The 23,155-nt window shown below is 40.5% G+C and overlaps 1 protein-coding gene across 2 annotated transcripts; it reads right to left on the reverse strand.

The window, feature by feature from the left end:
* Positions 1-1,697: 1,697 nt before the first annotated feature.
* Positions 1,698-22,949, reverse strand: nr4a3 (nuclear receptor subfamily 4 group A member 3). 2 transcript variants are annotated; one of them, XM_033043123.1, is made up of 8 exons: positions 22,605-22,949; positions 19,168-19,335; positions 15,551-16,401; positions 12,954-13,083; positions 12,165-12,325; positions 10,281-10,480; positions 8,124-8,302; positions 1,698-3,325 (listed from the first exon to the last, which is right to left on the reverse strand). In XM_033043123.1, exons 3-8 carry the CDS (start codon positions 16,397-16,399, stop codon positions 3,072-3,074), a joined length of 1,773 nt encoding a protein of 590 aa, XP_032899014.1. In that variant the 5' UTR covers positions 16,400-16,401; positions 19,168-19,335; positions 22,605-22,949; the 3' UTR covers positions 1,698-3,071. The 2 variants fall into 2 exon arrangements, with proteins under 2 accessions (XP_032899014.1, XP_032899019.1); XM_033043128.1 differs by lacking the exon at positions 19,168-19,335.
* Positions 22,950-23,155: the final 206 nt, after the last annotated feature.

Raw genomic sequence — 23,155 nt, forward strand, 5'->3', positions numbered from 1 at the left:
ATCAGCAAACTTGGCTGCCTTTCCCTCCACTCCCACTTCAGATTAGTAGTATAAATAATAAAAATAATGGAAGGACAAGCACAGATGCGTGGGGCACTCCACTAGTTATATCCTTCCCTCCTGAAAAATACTTATTTACAGTGAGCCTGTTTTCTATGTAACAGCCAATCTTCGATCCATACTAACATACACCTCACAATACAAACTAGTTGACATAACATTACCTCATACAACAGCCCTGCCAGCCAAGAAATCAATCTGATATACCTTTGACACACTTCCCTCGAAGCAAGTATATCCCTTCCTAAGCAAGGAGATCAAAAGTGCACATTTACGCCAGGTGTGGTCTCATAGGTACAGACTCCTCTATGAATAAGTTGAGCCAGTGCGTTAGACAGATACTAAATTTTTAAACAGGGTGATATTCATATGCTTTTTATCACATATTATCAGAAATACCATGTTTAAGAAAGAACTGCAGATGCTGGAAAAATCGAAGGTAGACAAAAATGCTGGAGAAACTCAGCGTGTGAGGCAGCATCTATGGAGCGAAGGAATAAGTGACGTTTTGGGTCGAGGTCTGAAGAAGGGTCTCGACCCGGAACGTCACCTATTCCTTCGCTCCATAGATGCTGCCTCACCCGCTGAGTTCCTCCAGCATTTTTGTCTACATCAGAAATACCATAGTCAGTTGCGAATGTGAGATATTAAAAATATTGTGGGAATCTCAAAAAAACCCCACTAACTTTATGGAATGTGTAACCTGATTCCATCAGTGCAAGACAAGGAAGAGCAAAGGATAAAGAATAATAAAGTAAATACAAAATTAAAACAATTTTAACATGAATTTCACTTGACAAGCTGTGTATCATGACCTTTATATTCCATATATTGCCCTGTATGATATAACGTTCATTTAAAATTTTATAAATGAATACAATAATAGAAAGTGATAAAGCACAGATCAGGTAATACTTAGTAATAAAATATTTCACAGTGCAGTGTTTAGAATGAAGTTGTTAAAAATAGAAATACCAGCAGGCCCGTAGTTCAATTTAAATAATAATAATAATCAATCATTTATTGCTCTGAAATTGTTGGCCACCTGCCCTTGGGCCACGCTGCTTGTCCATTGTGGCCTCTGGCACAATTTCTGGCATCCAGCGCACTGGCAGAGGTGGTGACAGTGCAGGCAGCCTGTTGACCATACAGAACATGTGTGGCAGCTGGTGAGGTGCCACTTTGAGTTTAGTTTAGTTTAGAGACTATAATTATACTAAAATTTATGGAATGCACCCCATCTGTTGTATTTACGTTAAGATATTCAGAACACAAAGTTCTAGTCTGTGAGATCCTGCAAGACACATTTCTACCAGCAGTCAAGCATCAGTGAACTAATTGAGTTACCCTCATAAATCTTAGATACCTCATTGGCTACTTTTATATTACATCTTGTGTTTATTGGTGAACGTTCCTGGTGAAGGGACATCTGTAGTCAGAGGTAATAGAGAAATAACGTATTGAAGGTGACTAAACTAATTAATAACGTTGAACATGTTTTGTTCATTGACGTGACTTTTGTTCAAATAAAAACTAAAATATAAGTTAAGAGATAGGTGTAAAGTACCATAATCAGAAATGATGCATAAATTGTGCACACAAGATAAATTTCAGAGAATCTTCCAAAGTCAAGTGTCTTATGATAAAATGTTATTCAATTTAATGTTTTAATTTACATATCTATGTACAATGTACTCAACATTTGAAAACACACAGGTTAACACAATAGAACACTATAGGATGCTAAGGGAGCACAGAGATGGTTTGTGAATTCACTCTGTTGTCAAAAGCAAGGCACTGCCCCTTTAACAGCTAAGGTTCCTGAATTCAGCCTGCAGAGTTACTCTGAGCAACCAGCAATCGTCGCAATAAATACAAGCAAAAGCCATTACAATAACATGCATATAATCTTTATAGAAAAAGACATTATGCAACAAAAGTATTTTTGTATTAGTATATGGCATCAACAGTATAAACATCATACAAAAAAAACTTTTACAAACACGGAATGTTTAATGCAGCTGACTGCATCCTACTAGCACCTACATTCTTACAACTACAGTATTCAGTAGGACCTGCTGGATTTGTAAAGTCGGCTGGTGGAACAACTAATTCTGACTTGGTAGATCTGGTCTTTCCTTTATTTTGATATCCTTCTGTCCAAACTGTACACAATCATCCTTAAAACACTTTGTTAAAGATTGTAAAAGTTAAAATGGGTTTCCCACACGCACCCACTCCTGACTCCCATATATATATACTTTATATATATATATATATATGCTCTTCTGGTACACAAAGTGTCCCTGCAACATTTGTACTTTTAAATTGGTACACATTATCACTATAAATCAAGTTCAGGTAACTTTGTCAGTAAAGTTAGTGCCAATAGTTTCTTGTATTTCATCAAATTCCTTTAGTATTACAATAAATTAGAGTTTGAAAAAACAAAACCATCAAAATAAACTTCTTGAAGTTTCTAGCACTTTCAAAAGAATTGCACTTGGACAGGTGAGCCTACAGGCTTTCATAACTGCATTCTAAAAACAGAACTCTTCATCAGACGTGACTCCTCGCACCACCGCTTGCTGTTTCTATGACACATCAGGAGCTATACTAAAGGCATCAATCACAATAAAAAGCATACTATCCTTGTAACAACTTTTTTGTTAACATTTTTTAAAATGTTATATCAGTCACCCAAGAATTTTGGGAAGATACGTTTGCAGATTGAAAGAAAAAGTCAGATAAACCATTTCAATCAGGTTTCGTTCCCAAGGAGCTGTGCTAGCATTCCCAAAAGCAGCAAGCAGACCGTTTAACGTATAGGATCCTCCAGAATAAAGAGCCAGGAAATATTCTTGGGTATGGACATTAAGAGCTGCTTTGTTGGGTACAGAGGCCAGAGCACCAGCTGTTTACCCCCCGCCCGCCCCCCCTCCCCCCCAAACACAATCCACTTGGTTACAGAAATGTGTATTTGTCAAGAAAAACAAAAGAGGCAACACATCTCAAAAAGGCAGTGTATCCAGAAACAGTTTGTCGATGATGGCTGGGGGTGGCACCAGGTCCTCCAGTTTTAGGTAGAAAATGCGTTGGAGCCCCTGCATGCAGAGAGAGCGCAGCTGAGGTATGATCCCCACTATCTTGGATAACGGCTGCCCTTTGCTTTCTCCAGGGCTACAAAACATGTGTTCCTTCAAGCAACCAATGATTTGGGATTGCAACTCTTCCACTTTCTTTGGTTCTTTTAACCCATGGCGATCTGTGCAGACAAAACAGATAATATTACTGTCAAGATGCTAAATATTTTGCTCTCATAATAGATATGCAATATCCGCATGGTTTGCATTTAATTTCTGACTTTTTCAAAATATTCAATCCTAATTATACCATTTTATGGATACAATCAATTAGCAAGTTATTAGTTTTGGAACCTCGATTTTAGTTCCAGATCTGGTCCTGGTGTTAAGAGGCCAGCCTCTTATCATGAGATCAAATCCATAGTTCTAGACTCTGCAGTCAAAGGAAACAGCCACTCAGCATCCAACATTATCAAATCGTTCAATGAGATCACCTTTCATTCTCCTAATGTCCGCGAAAGTATTGGTGACTCGTAACCTCTCCTGTAGACATAGCCCTTTATCAATCTGCTTGATGATCAATTTCTTGATTAGTACGGGTGTCAGAGGTTATGGGGGGGGGGGCAGAAGAACGGGGTTAGGAGGGAGAGATAGATCAGCCTTAAATCCCAAATCACCACGTTCCAAAAGGTCTTGTCCTGTTCCTCCCAAGGGGGTTCAATATAAATTATTTAATTGATAATGCTCCTTTAAAATACCTTAGGATTTCATGCTACATCAATGATGCTACAGAGCTGATTTCAGTTCAATATGTTGCCTCCCTGGTGCAAGGTCAAGGATATCACTGACTGAATGCAGAAAACTTGAGGACGAGGGTGAATGTCAAAAGGTCAAGGTCAAAATTAATACCGCAGATGTTGGTTGATGAAAGGACGAGATGAGATTAGTTTATGTTGGCATCATGTCTGGTACAGAGATTATGGGCTGAGGGGCCTGTTCCTGTGCAGTCCTTTTCTATGTAATGGGTAGGAGGACATATTATGACCCAGAATTTGGGAAGAGCCTGGAATTCACTACCTGAAAGAATAATAGAGGTAGAACCGCCTGTCACAAGTAAGTAATGTGTGAATTTGTCCTGGACCCAGCGCATTGATGCAAACACTAACTGTGCAAAGTCAAAGATAATGGCCCCAAGTCTATGTAGTTCAGAGCTTATTTGGAGTTTGTAATGTTTAATAGTCTAACGGTTGTAGGGAAGAAGCTGTTGTGCTGCTGCAAGAAATAATTTCATTGTTCCGTTTCGGGACATATGACAATGAAACCCCCCTGACTGTTGAATCTTGAGACAATGGGAAGACTGATGGACATAATGAATAGAAGATGGTGTAAATGAGAGACTGTGGGATTTGCTGTGGGCATTACATTCAGAATCCTACAAGTGAAAGTTTCAAAACTTCCAAATTGGAATACTTTGAATTAATTTAACATAATACAGTCTGTGGCATCAGGGGAACGACGTGGGGGTTCGAGAGTGACCACACTGACATTCACACTAGGGTGAACCCACATGGTTTATTCCATTTACAGTGGTAAGAAAGTCCAGGGCCACATGGGGGCGCTGTCCCTCACTGTCAGATCACATGTGCAATGATGTTGGCTATCTCGGGCTTGTCCCAGCAGCTTAGTTTTGGTCTGTGAAGGTGGAGGCGTGCCAATCTCAGGCTTCTTCCTGCAGTTTGCCTCGAATGGAGTGGCTGATGGTACATATAGACTTCATGGCAGCTCAGCTTTGGGCTTGGAGAGGTGCTGATGGCCATCTCTGGATTATCTTAGCGGCCTGTCATTGCCTCTGTGTGTGTGTGTGTGTGTGTGTGAGCATAGTCCCTCATTGTCTTGAGCAGGAAGAGGTTCTGGCATCTCAGGCTTGCCCTGGCTACTCAGACTCATGCCCCTGTCCCACTTAGGAAACCCGAACGGAAACCTCTGGAGACTTTACGCCCCACCCAAGGTTTCCGTGCGGTTCCCGGAGGTTGCAGGTAGCGGAAGCAGGTAGGGAGACTGACAAAAACCTCCGGGAACCTCTGGGAACCGCACGGAAAACTTGGGTGGGTAGCAATGTCTCCAAAGGTTTCCGTTCAGGTTTCCTAAGTGGGACAGGGGCATTAGCCTCAGGTAGAGGCGCTGGCAGTAGGGCTTCTTCCCAGGTTGTCTAGTCTTGACCACATGGTGGCACTGGTGGTCTTGGTCTGTCCCAGTGGCTCAGTCTACCTTGGATCTGTGACAGGGGAACACATCCAGGAGGGATCCAACCCATTTTATCTCCCTTGCTTGCTCTCCTCCAGTCTATTTCTTTGACTCGATTGCCTAGGTTTTATAGAATGTAGGCTGACCAAGTTCAAGTGGCCAACCAATAGTAATAATGCTGGGAATTGGCCACTTCTGGCATGCGACCAGTTAAAGGGATCAGAGCGACATCCAAAGGGAGAAGGTGCTGTCACAGGTCATTGAGTCATACAGCACAGAAACAGGCCCCTTGGTCCATGCTGACCAAGATGTCCCATCTAATCTGGTTCTATGTGCCCACATCCCTCTAAACATTTCCTATCCATGTATCTGTGCAAACGTCTTTTAAATGCTCTAATAATACCTGTCTCAACTACCGCACCTGGCAGTTCGTTCCATATAGCCACCACCCATTGAATACAATTTAAAAATATATAATCTCAAAACATCAGAAAATTGTTGAATCTAAAGTTATGTTTAAGAAAAATTTAGGATTGATTTTTACTGTGTGAACCAAGACTTTTTAATAACAAAATGAAGCCGTCTTTTACAGGCATCGAGTCATACAGCACAGAAACAGATCCTTTAATCCACCAAATCTGTGGCAACTATCAATTTACATGAATATCCTGTATAAACCCGATATCTCACTTCAATCGTAAGAACTGACTAATTTCCCCCTCCCCACACAGAATCTATCACTCATCCACTCACTGGGGGCAATTTACAGTGGCCACTTAACCCACCCATCTGCACACCTTTGGGATGTGGCAAGCTGGGGGGGGGGGGGGGGGTAACTGGAGCACCAGGAAGAAACCAATTTGGTCACAAGTAAAACATGCAAAGTCCACACATACAGCACAGGAGATAGTGAGGCAGCACTTCTATCAATTGTGACACTATGCTGCCCAACGTTTAGTATACTTGCTGCCCTTTCAGCCTGCACCGCCATTCAATATGATCATGGCTGATCATCCAACTCAGTATCCTGTACCTGCCTTCTCTCCATACCCCCTGATACCTTTAGCCACAAGGGTCACATCTAACTCCTTCTTAAATATAGCCAATGAACTGGCCTCAACTACCTGTGGCAGAGAATTCCAGAGATTCACCACTCTCTGTGTGAAAAATGTTTTTCTCATCTCGGTCCTAAAAGATTTCCCCCTTATCCTTAAACTGTGACCCCTTGTTCTGGACTTTCCCAACATCGGGAACAATCTTCCTGCATCTAGCCTGTCCAATCCCTTAAGAATATTGTAAGATTTCCCATTCCTTATCTTACTAAATTTGTTGTAAAGCTGATAAGATGGAAAGATCCATCATAGGCACATCCTTGACTATTAGGATAATTTCACATCGCCTAATTTTCTGCAAAATATTTATTAGTTGACACAGCAATTTAAAATAGAGACAGCTGCATCTCTTAAAGAAAAAACATGATAATTGGTTTGAAGCAGAGATAGGGAGAGAACAGGATAGTGGAATTAATTCCAAATTGTTCCAAAGATCCTATACAAATAGAAATAATATTCTTACATCAATCAGTGTTTAATGTATACTGTAAGCCACATTGGAGTTTAATTTTGAGACTATAACAGAGAATTATTTCTGAGTAATATTGCAAATTGTTTATTTTTGCACTTACTGTCCTACCTGAACTGTAATGTCATGAGAAAAAAATAATTTGAATGCTTCCCATATGTATGTAGTTTCAATTTCAAAATTAGTAAGTTTAGAGACTGGCCTGGTGAATAAAGTATCTGGTGCTACACAGCATCTTAAATTTAGGATGGTACAACAACAACAACAACAACAACACTTAAGATATCTACCCTACTCTGGCAAGGAAATTTGTCTTGATCTGACATTTGTAAGAAGCTAGGCTGAGGCCTAATCATGAGAATGCGCTGGGAAGGAGTTTTCAATTCTGAAGGAAAAGCTAAATCCATGTGGACCCTACATGCCTTCTGTTAGCTGAATGCAAGGCCATTCTGGTAAAGATATTGAACCTGCTCAATCGAACTTCTACAGACATCAAACACGAACAGTAATATATAATATAAACTTAGAATATAAAATTATTCCTAAAATAGGTACATAAAATCCCAAACCTATGATTAGCAAGGATAGCATCAGTTACTATGAGATCAGCATGCAGTATAGCTGATAATAATACAAACACTCAATCTAGGATTCCTTACGAGGACTTGTATGATCTAAGAATTAACCCAAAATAGCCAATAGTTTTTTTTCTCCTGCTTAGTCATCTTCACCTAGCTTGCTTTCAGTTGTGTCTAAAACATTGCAATGTGGGCTTATAAAATAGATTCATGCAGATGCAGTAAATGAATATCACAAGGGGCATGGAGTAATGAAGCAAATGTTTAAAGAGTGTCCTGAGCAAATGAACGGCAGGAAATCTGAACTGGCCAACTTAATATGAAAAAAAAAATGCAAACAAAACCACAGTTAGCTGAAATATATTTAAAAGGCCACAAGAATAAATCATAAAGCCAGCAAAAAAAAATAAAAAAATTGATATTGCATCAGATATCAAAGTAAAAAATAAATCAAAATACTGATTTTTACAACTTTAACATTTAACTTAAGATAGAGAGAGAGAGAGAGAGAGAGATGAGACTGACAACTGGTATGATAATCAATGGAAAATCCTGGTAAAAAGTTGGAAATTCCTACCTGTAATCATAACTAGAACTGCTAGACATGCAAATGTTGAAACATCAAAATTAAGGCTTTGCAAATTTGTAGAGAATTCCTTGATTGTATCAAGCCATTCACCAAATCCACGAAGGCACTGAAGTCGATGCAAAACAAGTCCATTACAGAACATAAACTTATCCTCTGCTGGGGCAGATCTGTAAATAATGATTAAAATTACAGGATTATAATTTTGGAGTTCATTATCTGACCATTTTAGCGAATATAATCATACATTCCACATTCTGCACCAGTACGGAAACCATTAAAACATGTACTCGACCAATATAATAGCTGTTACAATTCTTGTTTGGTTACAACACATTGATGTACATTACATTTAGTACATGTTATATCTATAGGAATGGACAGGGACAGAGTATTGGCAAATGAGCTATGAAAAAGGCCTGATTTCTAATCCTGGAGAATAGCAGTGCTGTTAGATTGTTCTGCAGCATCCACTTCCTGAATTATTCAACATCTAATTGCCTTAGATAGAAACTATAATGCACATTTCACAAAATTTGAAACCATGATTTGGTTTAATTCGAAAAACACTTCCTTAGTTAATTATTTGTTGCCTAATTTATTTTGTTTTGCTTTCACTTTGCTTGCCACAGGGACCCATTTCAAGCCACCGTTGATTAAAACAAGCGACAAAGTACGAAGCAAAGAGAAACTCCAGAGTAAAATTTTGTTCAATATCTGCCACACAACACAAAGAGGAAAGGAATGATAAAATCTTTTGAGTAATCTCCAAATTTACAACAGAAAATAAAATTGGTTAAATGAGATGACTGTCTCACATGTTCTCAAGACAATTAACATTGGAAATGTTTATTATAGCTGATAATCTTCATAACTTTACAAGGAGATTGGAAGAAATTCCATTATGTGTACAAGTAAAATTACTGCAACAATTTCAGTAACGCAATGTACTAAAGTTGAAGCAATAAAAGAGACATCTGATCTATTTTCCTTACCTGCTAAATGATTTACTGCACATTTCCAATACAGTAAACCCTCATTTTAATGGATCCCTTTATAACAGATTTTGGTTGTAGCGGACGGACCTGCTGACGTCACCCCCAGGCTCGCACAGCTTCCACAGCCGCTTACAGGCCCGTCTTCGGATGCCACCTCTGGCTCACAAGGTTCGCCAGCGAGCCTTTCTTCATTCACCGCACAGTCCGGTGAATGCTGCTGTTGTTGTGGCTCACATTGTAGCCCCTGAGAACAGCGCTCTCTTCAGGCCACCGCCACCTGTCACTGTGGGGTTCCCTCTCACCAGCTGCCACTTTTTCCTGTCAGCAGTAGCTTTGTCCGCTGCCCCCTCCACTGCTCCTCCTCCCGTCGATCTAGCCACTCGGCATCTCCCCCTCCACAGTCAACGCCTCTTCCTTCTCCGATGGATTCGCCGACATACTCCACCTTGGAAGATGTTGGTGACTGTTTGGGAGAGGGAGGAAGAGGTGGCGACGGTGGAGCAGGGAGCAGACAAAGTGACGGCCAACAGGAAGTAGCAGCAGCTGGTGAGAGGGGAGAGGGCCCCTTGGTGACCGAGCACATCTTGCCGTTGGCAGCAGCCTAAACAAAGAGTTGATGGCCAGGAGCTACAATGTGTGCCGCAACAACAGCTGCATCAACCAGACGTTGTGATAGCTGGTGAAGAAGGCATGGGCGCCTCATTTTCAGGTGAAACAACACAAAATGCTGGAGTAACTCGGCAGACTGAATCAGTCTGATGAAGGGTCACAACGTCACCTATCCATGTTCTCCAGACGCTGAGTTACTTGAGCAGTTTGTGTCCTTTTGTGTATTGACCCTCATCTGCAGTTCTTGTTCCACCTACTTACAATGATAATACCCTTACTCGGTTATAGCAGACAATCGACAATAATGGACACCATTCCCAAACCCCTTCTATGGTCCATTATAACAAGGGTTTACTGTATATCAAAACCTTATATCTTTTAAAAATATCTTCCATATACCACTGATTAGTTGCAGATTATTATTTCCAGCAGGAGGGGCATCAATAAATTATGCATTATCATTTAAAGGATATATTCTAATCTGATTTTGTGAAAAAACTCTTAAAAATATAAATTTACGCTTGGAAACCATCAAATTTACCTGTGAGAAAGTCTCAGTACAAAGAGTTCGAGGAAGGCAGATTCAATGAGGAAAGTCTTATCTTCCTTCGGAAGTTCACTGAATCCAGGTAATTTTTCAGCCCAATTCTGAGTGACCTCCATCGAGGTAGCAAGGAGTTCATAGAACTGACGCACATACTCAGCATCATTTCCAGTTGTTGGCTGTTCAGTAGCACAGAACTGCAGGGAAGGAATAACACATCAGTCAAAGTCATGAAAGCAAATTTAATTTTCCAAATAGCAAAATTGCAATAAGTAATAAAGAGATTCACAAGGTTTTTGAAATGTGATATTATTGAGCAAAAAGGGTTTGAGCTACAAAACATTATTTTTCTCTATAGAATGATTGAGTTTATTTTCAATATTATTAGAAATCCTTTTTCTAATAATAGAAATTTAATTCTATTATTTAGTTTTTCAAGGAGATCATTTTCAATATTATTAGAAATCAGTTTTGGGTACATCATAAAGCATTATTGTAGGGCATAAATAACAATGAATCATATCTAAATTGTATTTAAGAAAACAGTTATCAGTTGTTAACGATAATTGAACAAACTTATTGAATTTAAATAATCTCCAGAAGCATGTGACAATCATATATATTCACATAGACATTGCTCGTCTACTCAGATGCAAAAGACGCTTCAATGCTACTGATTTGAGCAAACAATATTCTAGGAAATTATCAGAATGTCCAAATTATATTAAATCGAAATATTCTGTAAACTTTAAATTGTCGATAAGACTATTGATGAAATGATAAAATATCTCTGAAGAAATATGTTTTAAAGATGATACCATACACCACCAAGCAAAGTTTTGAAGAGCATTGAACCGATTCTGAGCTTCCATTTCAAAATACCTTAAAAATTCCAACATTAAAAAAAAAATCTAAAATCCATTTGTACTAATTGCAAGTTTTATTGTTGGTATAAAACTAACCTAATTTGTCAGACATAGGTTTAATTACTGGAACAACTTTGTTCCTTCATTGCGAGGGTAAAGGTTTTTTTTTACTATTAAAATACAAAAATCACGGGTTTCTGTCTTTGAAAACAATTAACAATGAGCGACTCTGCAAATAATTGTTCTTTTTCTTGCAAATAAAATAAACTGAAGATATCAAATGTGGAAAATGGTACAACCTCAGCGGCAAAGAATAGAAATATTGATACTTTTAGATGTATTTGCAGGGAATGTCATTGTTAAAGAACTTCAACCATCTATTTCCCCTCTGATCATTTAATTGAAATCTTAAATCTTTTATGATAAAACTCCTGCTAACCGGAGAAAATGTTTGTCTATAAACTTGGGATCATATGGATGTGTGTACCATTTGCTTCATTACAGAACCATGACTTTCTAATTAATAAATAGCAGTGCAAGGCTTAACCTTGCATTAAACTTTATTCCCTTATCATGTACCAATACACCATAATGACTCAATTGTAATCATGTATTCTCTTTCTGCTGACTGGATAATATGCAACAAAAGCTTTTCACTGTACCTCTGTACTCGTGACAATAAACTGAAGTGAAACTGAAGCTATTAGATACCATAACATTTACCAAATGGCCCAGGAACAATTACCACTTTTTCATAAAAATGAATATTCATTCAGTTCTACAATGCAACGTAAGACGACACAGTTGTATTTCTAAATCGGAAGTACAGAGTTTTAAGGATTTTGATAGAAGATTACACAATTAGATGTACTAAAGTATATGTCTAGCAATTATCAATTAATTTAAAAAGTAATGGAATGCACTTCTCGTTTCACAATGGCAGCTTTGTTGCCCATGGTATTAGATGCTATGTACTTCTCTCACTATGTTGACATTTGTACAGATCGTTGCTTACCTGGGAGTAATTGTGACTGTTGGGGGTGGAGTCCACAAGTGCCCGCACAAGGGCATTCATAAAACTGATTGGAGGAGAGGGTGGGGATGGCTCCTGGAGAGGGCTCTTTGGTTTGGAAGGCAGACGACCCCTTCTCCCTTTTAAACTATCGGTACGGACCACTGGAGAAAGAGAGACCAAGTCAAAAAAGTTCCAATTTCCAACATACAAATCACACGTCATAAAGATTGAGAATGAAATAACTGAAATATAATTACAAAATATCATTTTCTGTATTAGCATTCACATTGTTTAGAATGTGGGTTAAATTTGTTGCAATTATATTTTATGCTGCACAGTGTAATTTTTTTGTAAAGCCTTTTTGAATCTAGGGATCTTTAATTTGATAAAACATGAAAGTTATGTTGCCTTTGATATATAAGCAGAATGAATTGTGGTTTTTCTATTTGTTATTTGGGTTTCCTCACTGGTACATTCCGAATAGCCTATATTACCTTCCTGGCCCACTAGCTATTTGCAGCATGCTTTTGAAGATGTTTAAAAAAAAACAGGAAATGTACAGAGTAGACTGTTAAAACCTGTAGATTGGTATTATCCTGTTTAATCAATCTGTTACTATAAATCGCCATTAGCACACCCATTCAGAACACTGGCAAATCATCGGCAAGCAATTAAGCAAATGTTAACCCCCACGGTCTGACCTTTAGTGTTTCATTACAATGAGAGGGTAGAGTGGATTAGATCGGCATGGGAGGCTGGTGTTGTACTCTGACAGTTGACAGCACTCACCTTCTTTAACCATCCCTACGCTGAGACATTTCTGGAACCTGCAGTACTGGCATCGATTACGCCGCCTCTTGTCCACAGGACAATTTTTATTCGCTAGGCAAACATATTTTGCATTTTTTTGCACCGTCCTCTGCAAAAAGAAAAACAAATGTTAATACAGAATGTTTCCTGAGCAAAATTTAGCTGACAAAGCCGACTCTAATTATGATATGAAATGCGCCAAAGCTACTCGGATAATTAGATAAAATTAATTTCCTAACACGTTAGCCTGCAGGAAAACAATTTTACTGGTGTTAGCTCCTGACAATGAGAATCAGTCAGATTCGTGGTGGAGAAACTCTCAAGAGACAGGCAGCTTTAAATGATAGAATTATTTCTGAAATTACCGGGTCATCACATTATACCGTCGAGCATAATATCCCTCTCTTCTAATATACCTTTGGGGATCATTTTCCACTTGACTTATTCCCGGGGTGATTACTGGCCTTATTAAAGAAATTTGAAATGGTAGGTAGTAGCTTTTCTTTAACTAGCAGAGCTTTAAAATAAGAATTAAACTAGCTTGGATTTCGCTAATCAAGACTGATCAGTACATTTCAAATCACATTCAGTGTCAAATTTTAATTAAATACTATACATCTTTTTACAAAAAGCAAGATATAGCTAGATAATTACTAACGGGTTAAGCTGTACGGATAATTGCTAACGGGTTAGTTGTACGGAATTTAAACCTGCTTCTGGGCAGAGAATAGACTTTTTGTTTACATAGTCTGGAATTAGGGAATCTCCATTTTGCTTGTTTACACAGGATTATTGATCAGGCTGAAAAAATGCTGAATCACTGTGTCTGTACAAACAAAACAATTCTGTAATAAATGTAGGAAGAAAAGCTAAATTGACAAATTAAGCTAATTAATTCCTGGCAACAATGAACTGCTTGGGATATGTTTTTCATTGTATTAAGTCCGAAGATGAAACATCTGATTCACACTTTTGAAAGCGAGACTCGGCCCTTGCACCACAGTTGAGATATTATTCCAGCCAGTCTGAAGTTACAGCGCAGCTGTTTAGTGCATTTCATATCCTATTAGACTTAATTCTGGCTGTGATAAGTGCAAATATGAAGAATAAGATAGATTTCCAAATACGTTGTTCAGGTGTAATGTTACAGGTTAGCAGAAGACACAGTATCTACAATAAGGTGGAGAAACGCTGTATGGCATTTTACTATTTTAGTGGTACTCGTTTATTTCTGATATTTCATTTCCAATTATATTAGTGTTTTAGCATGATCATCTTAGCAACTCATTTTGTTATAACTAAGTGTTCTTTCCAGGTCTTAAATTCCTGTGAAATATTTTCACTTTCCAGACCGCAGCTGTCATTTGTCATATTATTCATGAAGTGGTTTTTCATAAAGCATAGAGAATGCTTGCAGCACAGGAAACTATTCTACCCATCATGCTGGTGCCTGCTGTACCAGATCAACCCACAGGCCTTTTCTCCATGTCCTTGCTGACTTTGCCATTGCCATAACCTATATCTGTCTAGTTCCACAATGGAACTTTCCTCCACCACATCTGCAGACAGTGCATTTCAGATTTTAACATATGCTGCCTACAAAGGTTTGTCCTCATGTACTCTTAATTTTCCATCCCCCTTCCCCTAATTTAAACCTAGTCCACGACCCTTCCAGCAATGGTAACAGCCTTCCACTATTCATTATGTCCAGACATCTCGTCACATCTCCCATAGGCATTCTCTTCAAAGAAAGTAGCCCCAGCTTGTCCTGGTAACTCTGCTCCTCAAGCCAAGAACCATTCTCATGGTACTTTCTGGATCCTTTCAAATGCCTTCACAGCCTTTCTACAAGGTGGCCCTAAATTGATCGCCAATGGGGAATTGCTCAGCTAGTTTTTGTCAAACACTTTCCTGCTTTGGTAGTGATGGTTGGTGTACAATGAACCTCAACCTCGTCAACAAATGTGTTTTCTCCCTAAACATTTCATATATAGAACATGTAATAGGCCATTCGACCCACAATGTCTGTGCTGAACATGAAGCCAACATAAACTACTCCCATCTGCCTCATATGGTCCATATCCTTCCATTCCCTGCTTATCCATATGCCTGTCTAAACGCCTCTTAAACATTGTTCATTTCCTGGAATGTATTTGGATTCGATAAGATGACAAGCAGCAATAAAAGTGTACAATTCCAGCATGATGTATCTAAAAATTACTTGAATAATGAAGGGTCGATTTAATTTTAGCAGTCACAAAGCGCCCAACAACATGCTATTAGCCTTGAGATTCTTCTCGTTGCAACTTACACTGAGGACTTGTTACCACTTCTAAAAGCACCGGGGTGCAATCGGTTCACCAAAGTAAACAAGTTCAACTTATCTTAAAATGTCAGCATTCGAATGGTATGTATATCACAGCAGTATGACGTTATTTTGCCTACAAGCTGTGTTGGGCTTTTGTAATATATTGTTTACCTTTGCAAGCAACTACAAAGTTTAAAAATAAAACTTCCTTTGCAAAATGCGTGATTGAGGGATGTACTGTATTTGACAACATTAAGAAACGCGGTACCTTGAAGAACCCCTTGCATCCCTCGCAGGTCCTGACTCCATAATGCTGACAGGCTGCATTGTCTCCACAGACAGCACACATCCCCTCTGCAGAAGATGACCCTCTGTTCGGGGGAGAGGGTAGGCTTTGACTACTCTGGCCAACAGCCATTGGGTGGAAGCCCAAACCGGACCCCTTGACTAAGTGTAGCGGGTATTGATGAGTGTCCATGACGGACTGTGCTGACGCACTCTCGGCTCCTATAGGCATGTTCAGTGTGGGCTCGTAACACATGTGGCTGCTGGAGGCCGGAGTGTGTGGCGGAGACTGCTTGAAGGTGAACACTGGAAACCGCGGTGGTGCGTTCTTCAGAGATGAGGCATCCAACATATGACCCGAGCCCATGCAGGTCTGGACCACTGGAGGCAACGTGTGAGACTCATCCCATATGGACGGCTGCGAAGTTGTGAACTGCGGCGTTGTTGGAGTTGACGGGGGAGACTGCTTGAAGTAAATGGAGGTCGACGGCATGATATCCTCCGTTTGATGTTGAATCGATGGCTGGTAGCTGTGATGGGAGGCATCCTCCAGTTTAATGAGGGGTCTGTGCGAGGAAGAAGAGTGCATTTGATACACGCACGATGGTTTGAACTCGTAACTGCCCGAGTAGCCAGTCTCCATGAAGGTACTGAAACTGGGCAAGGACGTCGTGGCTGTGATTTCAGTGCTGCCCATGTCCATGCCAAACTTCATGTAGGGGGATTCAGTGTGCACAAAGTCAGAGCTGTAATCCCCACCATAAGCATAACTCTGAGCTGCAAAGCTGGCACCTTGTGGCGACGAGCTGTACTGAGTCTGCACACAGGGCATGTCTGAGGAGAAACAAACATTCTGAAATTAATAAAAGGTGGGAACACTGAGATTTAATTTGCTATAATCTCTTACATTCGTTTTGTTTTGGATAATTAGCATCTACACTGCTTGCTTTGTATACATTCACACTGTTGAAGAAAAGAATCGTTATTCTATCAAAACTAACCCGACAGATCAGGTGTATATTACTAACTTTAACTAAGATAATTGCATCTCACTGGCACATTTTCCTCTTGTAGTTAATCCTCATTTATGGAATTCATCCATCCATTAAAAGTTAAAATTCAGTTCAGGAGCCGACGCCTATCCATGTTCTCCAGAGATGCTGCCCGAACCGCTGAGTTACTCCAGCACTTTGTGGGGGTTTTGTAAACCGACATCTGCAGTTCCTTGTATTCAAAGGTTAAAATTCTCCGCATTCATTTGGTAGTAAGTGATATATAACTCTTCATGGCCTCCACTTTGACCGAGCTTATTCTTAAATACACAACTGCGGATAACTGCATCTATGACACTGCACTTTGCACATGTGTAGCCTGGTGCATAACCCTACGTATGTTCTCTGCTTTCAGAAAACTTGCGGGAAAAAATGTAGTAGAAAATACCTGCGCGTGTCCGGCTTTGGGGGAAGGGGCATTATTGCTCACTGTACAAACATTTATATAAAGTAAATTATCTTCTCCGTAATATTGCCAGATCACTTCAATATTTCCGTTTAGTGATGAGATAAGCTGCTCACACAGCCAGACGTCGGAAACGTGCAATGATTTTTGAAATTCGTTACAAAGACGCCGATTTGATTGGTACCGGTGTCAGGGGTTATTGGGAGAAGGCCGGAGAATGGGGTTAGGAGGTATAGGAGAGATAGATCAGCCATGATTGAATGGCGGAGTAGACTTGATGGGCCGAATGGCCTAATTCTGTTCCTATCATCTATGCCCTTATGAGTTTTGCCCCCCTGTTAACCAACCCGTTCGCAGGGTGTGACTAAACAGAAGTCATATTGTTTTATCAATAGATTGTTCGAAATATTCCTGACAGAAGCGAAATCACCAACCAAGTGTAGCTAAGGGCAAAGAGGATTTCCAGCAAGAAATGCGCAATAGAACATGTCGTATTTCGACGAGATATTTATCGAAATCTACTTCTAGTTTCCACTATAAAAGAGACAGCGTATATCCGACAATTCCGGTACTAGCTAGGAATGAATAGATTATACCAGTTAGAACGATGCACAAAGAACAAATAACTGGAGATGGGTCTGTAGAGTAGATAAACAATTATAGATAAATTGATTTAACAAGATAATCCAGACATTCAGGCTAGAAGGAATGGTCAAGCCGAAACGTCACCCATTCCTTCTCTCCAGAGACGCTACCTGTCCAGCTGAGTTACTCCAGCACTTTGTGTCTACCGTCGGTGTAAACCAGCATCTGCAGTTCCATCCTACACCAGCCATTATTAAGGTTTATGTTACAGTAGATTCATTCGCCTTTATCGACACATGATCGGTGCATAAAGTCTGTCTGTGCACATTCCTCTACATGCATTTGTTATATTCAGCTAAAGGGACTACTGCGCATTTAGCTTTGTATATTCCTCTGCTGTTTCTTGTGACATTTAGACTCCTGAAGGGTGTATCTGTCTAAGTATTTTTGAATAGTTCTGTATAAATAGAGCTATGTACGACACAGTCCATAGATGCACAAAGTCCATAGATACATAAAATCCTTCATACACCGATATGAAAATCCTTCATACATATGCTACCTGACCCCCTGAGTTACTCCAGCTTTTTGTGTCATAGATACATAGACAATAGGTGCAGGTGGAGGCCATTCGACGCTTCGAGCCAGCACCGCCATTCAATGTGATCATGGCTGATCATCCACAATCAGTACCCCGTTCCTGCCTTCTCCCGATACCACTTGATTCCGCTCGCCCTAAGAGCTCTATCTAGCTCGCTTTTGAATGCATCCAGTGAATCGGCCTCCACTGCCTTCTGAGGCAGAGAATTCCACAGATTCACAACTCTCTGGGTGAAAAAGTGTGTCCTAATCTCAGTTCTAAATGGCCTATCGCTTATTCTTAAACTGTGGTCCCTGGTTCTGGACTCCCCCAACATCGGGAACATGTTTCCTGCATCTAGCGTGTCCAATCCTTAATAATGTTTCATGTTTCTATAAGATCCCATCTCATCCTTCTAAATTCCAGTGAATACAAGTCCAGTCGCTCCATTCTTTCATCATATGACAGTCCCACCATTGTCTATGTATCTGACCCCTGGATATAATAGGCAAGTTTCTACTTTTTTAGTTTAATACAAGGGCCCTGTCTGCATACGTGCTTGTTTCTACATGGAGGGATGGCGATTATTTTCAGGATACTTTTGTTCTCTTTTCTTGGTCAGATTTTAGGATATGTCGAACCCTAACCAACTCATCTCCCGGATCTCTAGATTTAAGGCCAGAAAATCCAAAGACTCTCAGTATGTTACCACATTTCCAAGTGATCCACTGAGAAATGACATTAAAGTGGAAATGGGGAAAACAGAAGAATGAATGCAAGACAAGAAAGTAAACAGCCGAGAAATAACCGAATGCCACGAGAACGAAAAATAAAGTGATGTGCCCGTGAACACCTGTTTCCACCCCCTCACTCCCCACAACAAGGCACTTGGACACTCTCCTGATTCTTCACGTGTGTGATACACTTGTGGGTGTATTGTGCTGTTTACATACAAGCATGTAGCCTCCAGTGTGTACCTGTGTGTGCTGAGGGAGGGAGATATGTGGCTCGCTGAATGTTGGCTCGGTGGACTGCCAGAGGCTCGGCCGCTGTCGATGCGTAGTCTCTGGATTGGCCGCTCTCGGCACTTCGAAGCACTGAGTCGGCGCTCGGACTCGCTGGGGGAAGTTCTTGCGAACCAAGATCTGCAGAGAATAACAAGGCGTCAGAGTTGGAGGAATTGTGAAATGTCCAGACCAGTGAAAGGACATCGGAGAATGGGATCCCTGACAAAAGATCACACAATATCAACAGTTCAATAGAAACACCAGGAAAACAATTCTCTAAAAACTGACCAAAGATAGACACAGAATGCTGGAGTAACTCAGTGGGACAGGCGACATATGTGGAGAGAAGGAATGGGTGACGTTTCGGGTCGAGACCCTTCTTCAGACGGTTTAAAAATCCGCAGTTCCTTCCTATACTCTAAAATTGACCACCTACATGAGAACGAACGTAGGATATATTCTAAAATGTTTGTCAAGAAAATATACTGCCTCAAATTGACTGCATTTTGCACAAACTTAAAATACCAGCCCCTCTTCACAAATGTATGGACGTCGATTCAGCATAGCGGAAACTTAGGTGAATAGAAACTCAACTCAGACGAAGCGAGCACCCCACTCTCGGTTGGTGCAGTGACCACGGCGAAATAGGTTATCTCCCTCGGTTAGAGTTGGACAGCGATGGTCAGCTACTCTTGTGCTTCCTGCCTTCGCCTAGATGTCAGAGTGGCCCAGTCTCTGGTATCTAGGGTTAAGCGCCAGTGTTGCTGCACACATACTCTCAATGTAATGTGTCGCTATGGGAAGAAACACGACTGTCCGACATGCCTGCTGATCACCGAGTATTTTACTAAGTCAATGGGTTGAAACATTCACAGAAACGCCCACGGCGATATTAAACGGGCACCATTTAACCTTTGCCACCGTTTGTCCTACTCGTCGCCAGGAATCGATCTCGGTTAGTGGAGTTGTAGCGCCCCCTCTCAATTTATTTAACGTGACGTCCGTCTCAAAACTTTCCAAAGTTGAAGAGATATCTTTATTTTATCTTTATGGTAAGTTTAACAAGGACATAACGCGGTAACATTTTAATTTAACAAACATCTACCGCTTAGCTGGCCAAAACAGTGCCAATCAACATACTCCTTTATATGAGTAGGAAGGAACTGCAGATGCTGGTTCACAAAATCTTGGAGTAACTCGGCGAGACAGGCAACATCTCTGGAGAGAAGGAATGGGTGACGTTTCGGGTCGAGAAGGGTGTTGAAGGGTCTCGACCCGAAACGTCACCCATTCCTTCTCTCCAGAGATGCTGCCTGTCCCGCTGAATTACTCCAGCATTTTGTGTCTACTCCTTTATATGACCAAGGCTAAGAGTTTAGTGTCAGATACAGTGACAACCATAAAGCACCCATAATATAAACCAATTAGAGATCCTAATTGAAGTAACTGCCCAAAAGCCGTTCTCTTCCATACGTTTTTCCCATCTCTTGAAAAATGTAATTCTTCCCTATCAGATTGTCCGGGTATTTAGATAATCGGATAACAGTTCCATGAGCAGTTTAATACTGGGCCAGGTACGAAATCGCACCTAGGCGCTTTCGTGCAAATTTTATCCCTGCCATCCTCCCACCCGCCGTCACCTGCGCGTCTCCAGGAAACCCTCCCTGGAAATGGGAAAGGACATCCCGTAATCAGGGTTACTATGTTGTCTTTAATCTTTTACATTCACGTTAAAGGGAATTCGTTTTTTCCCCCAGACCGCTCTCTCCTTAACTTCTTGAAATGTTCTTAATAGTTTGCAATTGAGTTTAAACGTAAACTCAATTCCGTCAAGACTATATTTAACGATATATTGGTTGACTCTTTTGCACATTATGTCTCTCTCAGAGGAATGCTCTAAATCAGCTGGTTACCTAGAGAACTGGCAAGCTCTCTTTAAACATTCTTCTCGTTACCAGCTGCCCCCTTCTCCCATACAGCAGCCGGGCCATAATACAAACCGCGGGGATATCTTAATTTAGCGTAAATTATGTGCGAGTGCGAGTATGAGTGTGAGAGAAAACCTATTGCAAAAAGACCAATACACAAGCTTCGCTGGGCGTCAGCCAACCGCCCGTGGCAGGGAAGTATAATTAACAATTATGAGAAATTAAATGCTATAAACGTATGAAATACAACCAAATTGAATAAGCGTAACGCCCTTGGAGCATGAGGTTTTCATAGCTGAGTGGCCATACTTGTAACACAATTACAAGTCACCTAGTTGCGGAAAGCATGTCCCAGAAAATTATTAAAGTCTCCCAATCCGCTATCTTACTTCCAGCAGATACAATACACTGAACATTCCTGTCCTTTCAATTTCAAACAAACCTGTCAAGATATCCACCAGGATATCCACCAATGCCACAATGGAAGATATAGTTACCGTGTGGTTATAGGGACTGGGTAATGATGTTTGATTGCTGATCTCCCAATTAATATATTCTATGGCACTAAATACGATGGTCAGTCCCCGTTTAATGACTTTCTGACAGTGTCGTGCCATGGCTGGCCTTCGCTGAAATATGACATTTGCAGTCAGTCATCTGTCAATTGAAGATTTGGACTGTTGAATCGTCCGCTCGCAACCTTACACTTTCTAATCTCGTTAATAAGAATACATTTCAATATTCCAGTACTGGAACGTCCAATTTAAATACCTAATCTACACACTTATACAAGAAGCGTGCTTATCTTACTGCTGCAAAATATTACTCAACTAAAAGTAAAAGTTAAGTAGACGCACTTCTGAAAGCGAAACTATTAATAAAATACATAACCATTTGAAGATAAAACTTAGACCAGATCCATAGATGATCACACGTGTCGGATCAAGAGTCTACAATTAGGAGGCGTCGTTTCTTAACTGAAACTTTGAATATTTAGGACCATGTCAAAAACCAACGTGCGGAATAATAATCAGTATTAATTCTGTTCCAGTGCATTACATATCAGCTTTATAAACAAACCGGCACGATAACCTCTTCAGAATACGTTTGCAGTGGAATCAAATAGACACTAAATAACCATACACTTTCACGAGAACTATTTATATGCATAGAAAAGTGTAAGGCAAATCGAAGCAATTCACAACATCATACCAAACACCCAGCCTGCAGCATTACATTACCATGACAACTACCAGGAATACCTTAATACCCGCCGATCTCCGATTGTCACACACGCCAAAGCAGTTGATTAACCCATAAATTCTCAAGACACAGGGGACGGCATAAAAGGACAAGTTCCAGGGTATATTCCAATCAGCGTTAACAAAGCAAAATCATGACATCTCTTTGAATTACTCGTCCTACAGCATATCCTTTCAAACTTTTATGATGTCCAGTTAGTAACTTATTGATACGTACTTGCTTGCTGTGACGGTTCCGTCTTTACATGTAATCAAATAGCCTTCCAAGTTGCGAGTAGATGTCCAAGCTTAATCATGGGTATTATCCAGAAACAGTTGTCTTTAAAATATCACATCCAATGAATGATTTAGTTCTGGTGCAGATCCGGAGTCTTCTTCTCCTTCACGCGAGTTCATCAGTGGATAAAAGTGCTTGAAACTGCTGCTCTGCCCCCTTTTCTCGTGTGTTGTGAACGCTGCTCCGATTGCAATGTGCCTTTGTTTATGTGCAGACAGATATCAGTACAATTCCCTCACTTTGTCAGCGTCATTTATGTTTGAGGAGGGGGCGGGGGCTGCAGGAGCTGCTCGCCGATTGGACGAACGCCGGTATCTCCATAAGAGCGGCTGGAATGCAGCCGACGTCAATCGTGACGTCTCCGTGCCGTACACGTCACGGCGTGGCGCGACACGTCAGCTGCCCTCTGTTCTCCATTGTGTATGTGTGTCGTTGGAATTCGGCCCCGCGTGAGCGAGCGAGCGCGCGCGCGAGAGAGAGAGAGAGAGAGT

The sequence above is a fragment of the Amblyraja radiata genome, chromosome 2 (genome assembly GCF_010909765.2).
Source record: "Amblyraja radiata isolate CabotCenter1 chromosome 2, sAmbRad1.1.pri, whole genome shotgun sequence".
Lineage (NCBI taxonomy): Eukaryota > Metazoa > Chordata > Chondrichthyes > Rajiformes > Rajidae > Amblyraja > Amblyraja radiata.

What these genes read in the sequence shown, in the direction of transcription:
- nr4a3 (XM_033043128.1), bottom strand. Translation starts at nt 16,399, where the DNA reads ATGCCCTGTGTGCAGACTCAGTACAGCTCGTCGCCACAAGGTGCCAGC. An exon ending in ACAGTCACAATTACTCCCAG is followed by an intron (nt 10,481 to 12,164) that starts GTAAGCAACGAT and finishes CCTTCCCTGCAG; the next exon opens with TTCTGTGCTACTGAACAGCC. An exon ending in GTACTGAGACTTTCTCACAG is followed by an intron (nt 8,303 to 10,280) that starts GTAAATTTGATG and finishes CATTATTTACAG; the next exon opens with ATCTGCCCCAGCAGAGGATA.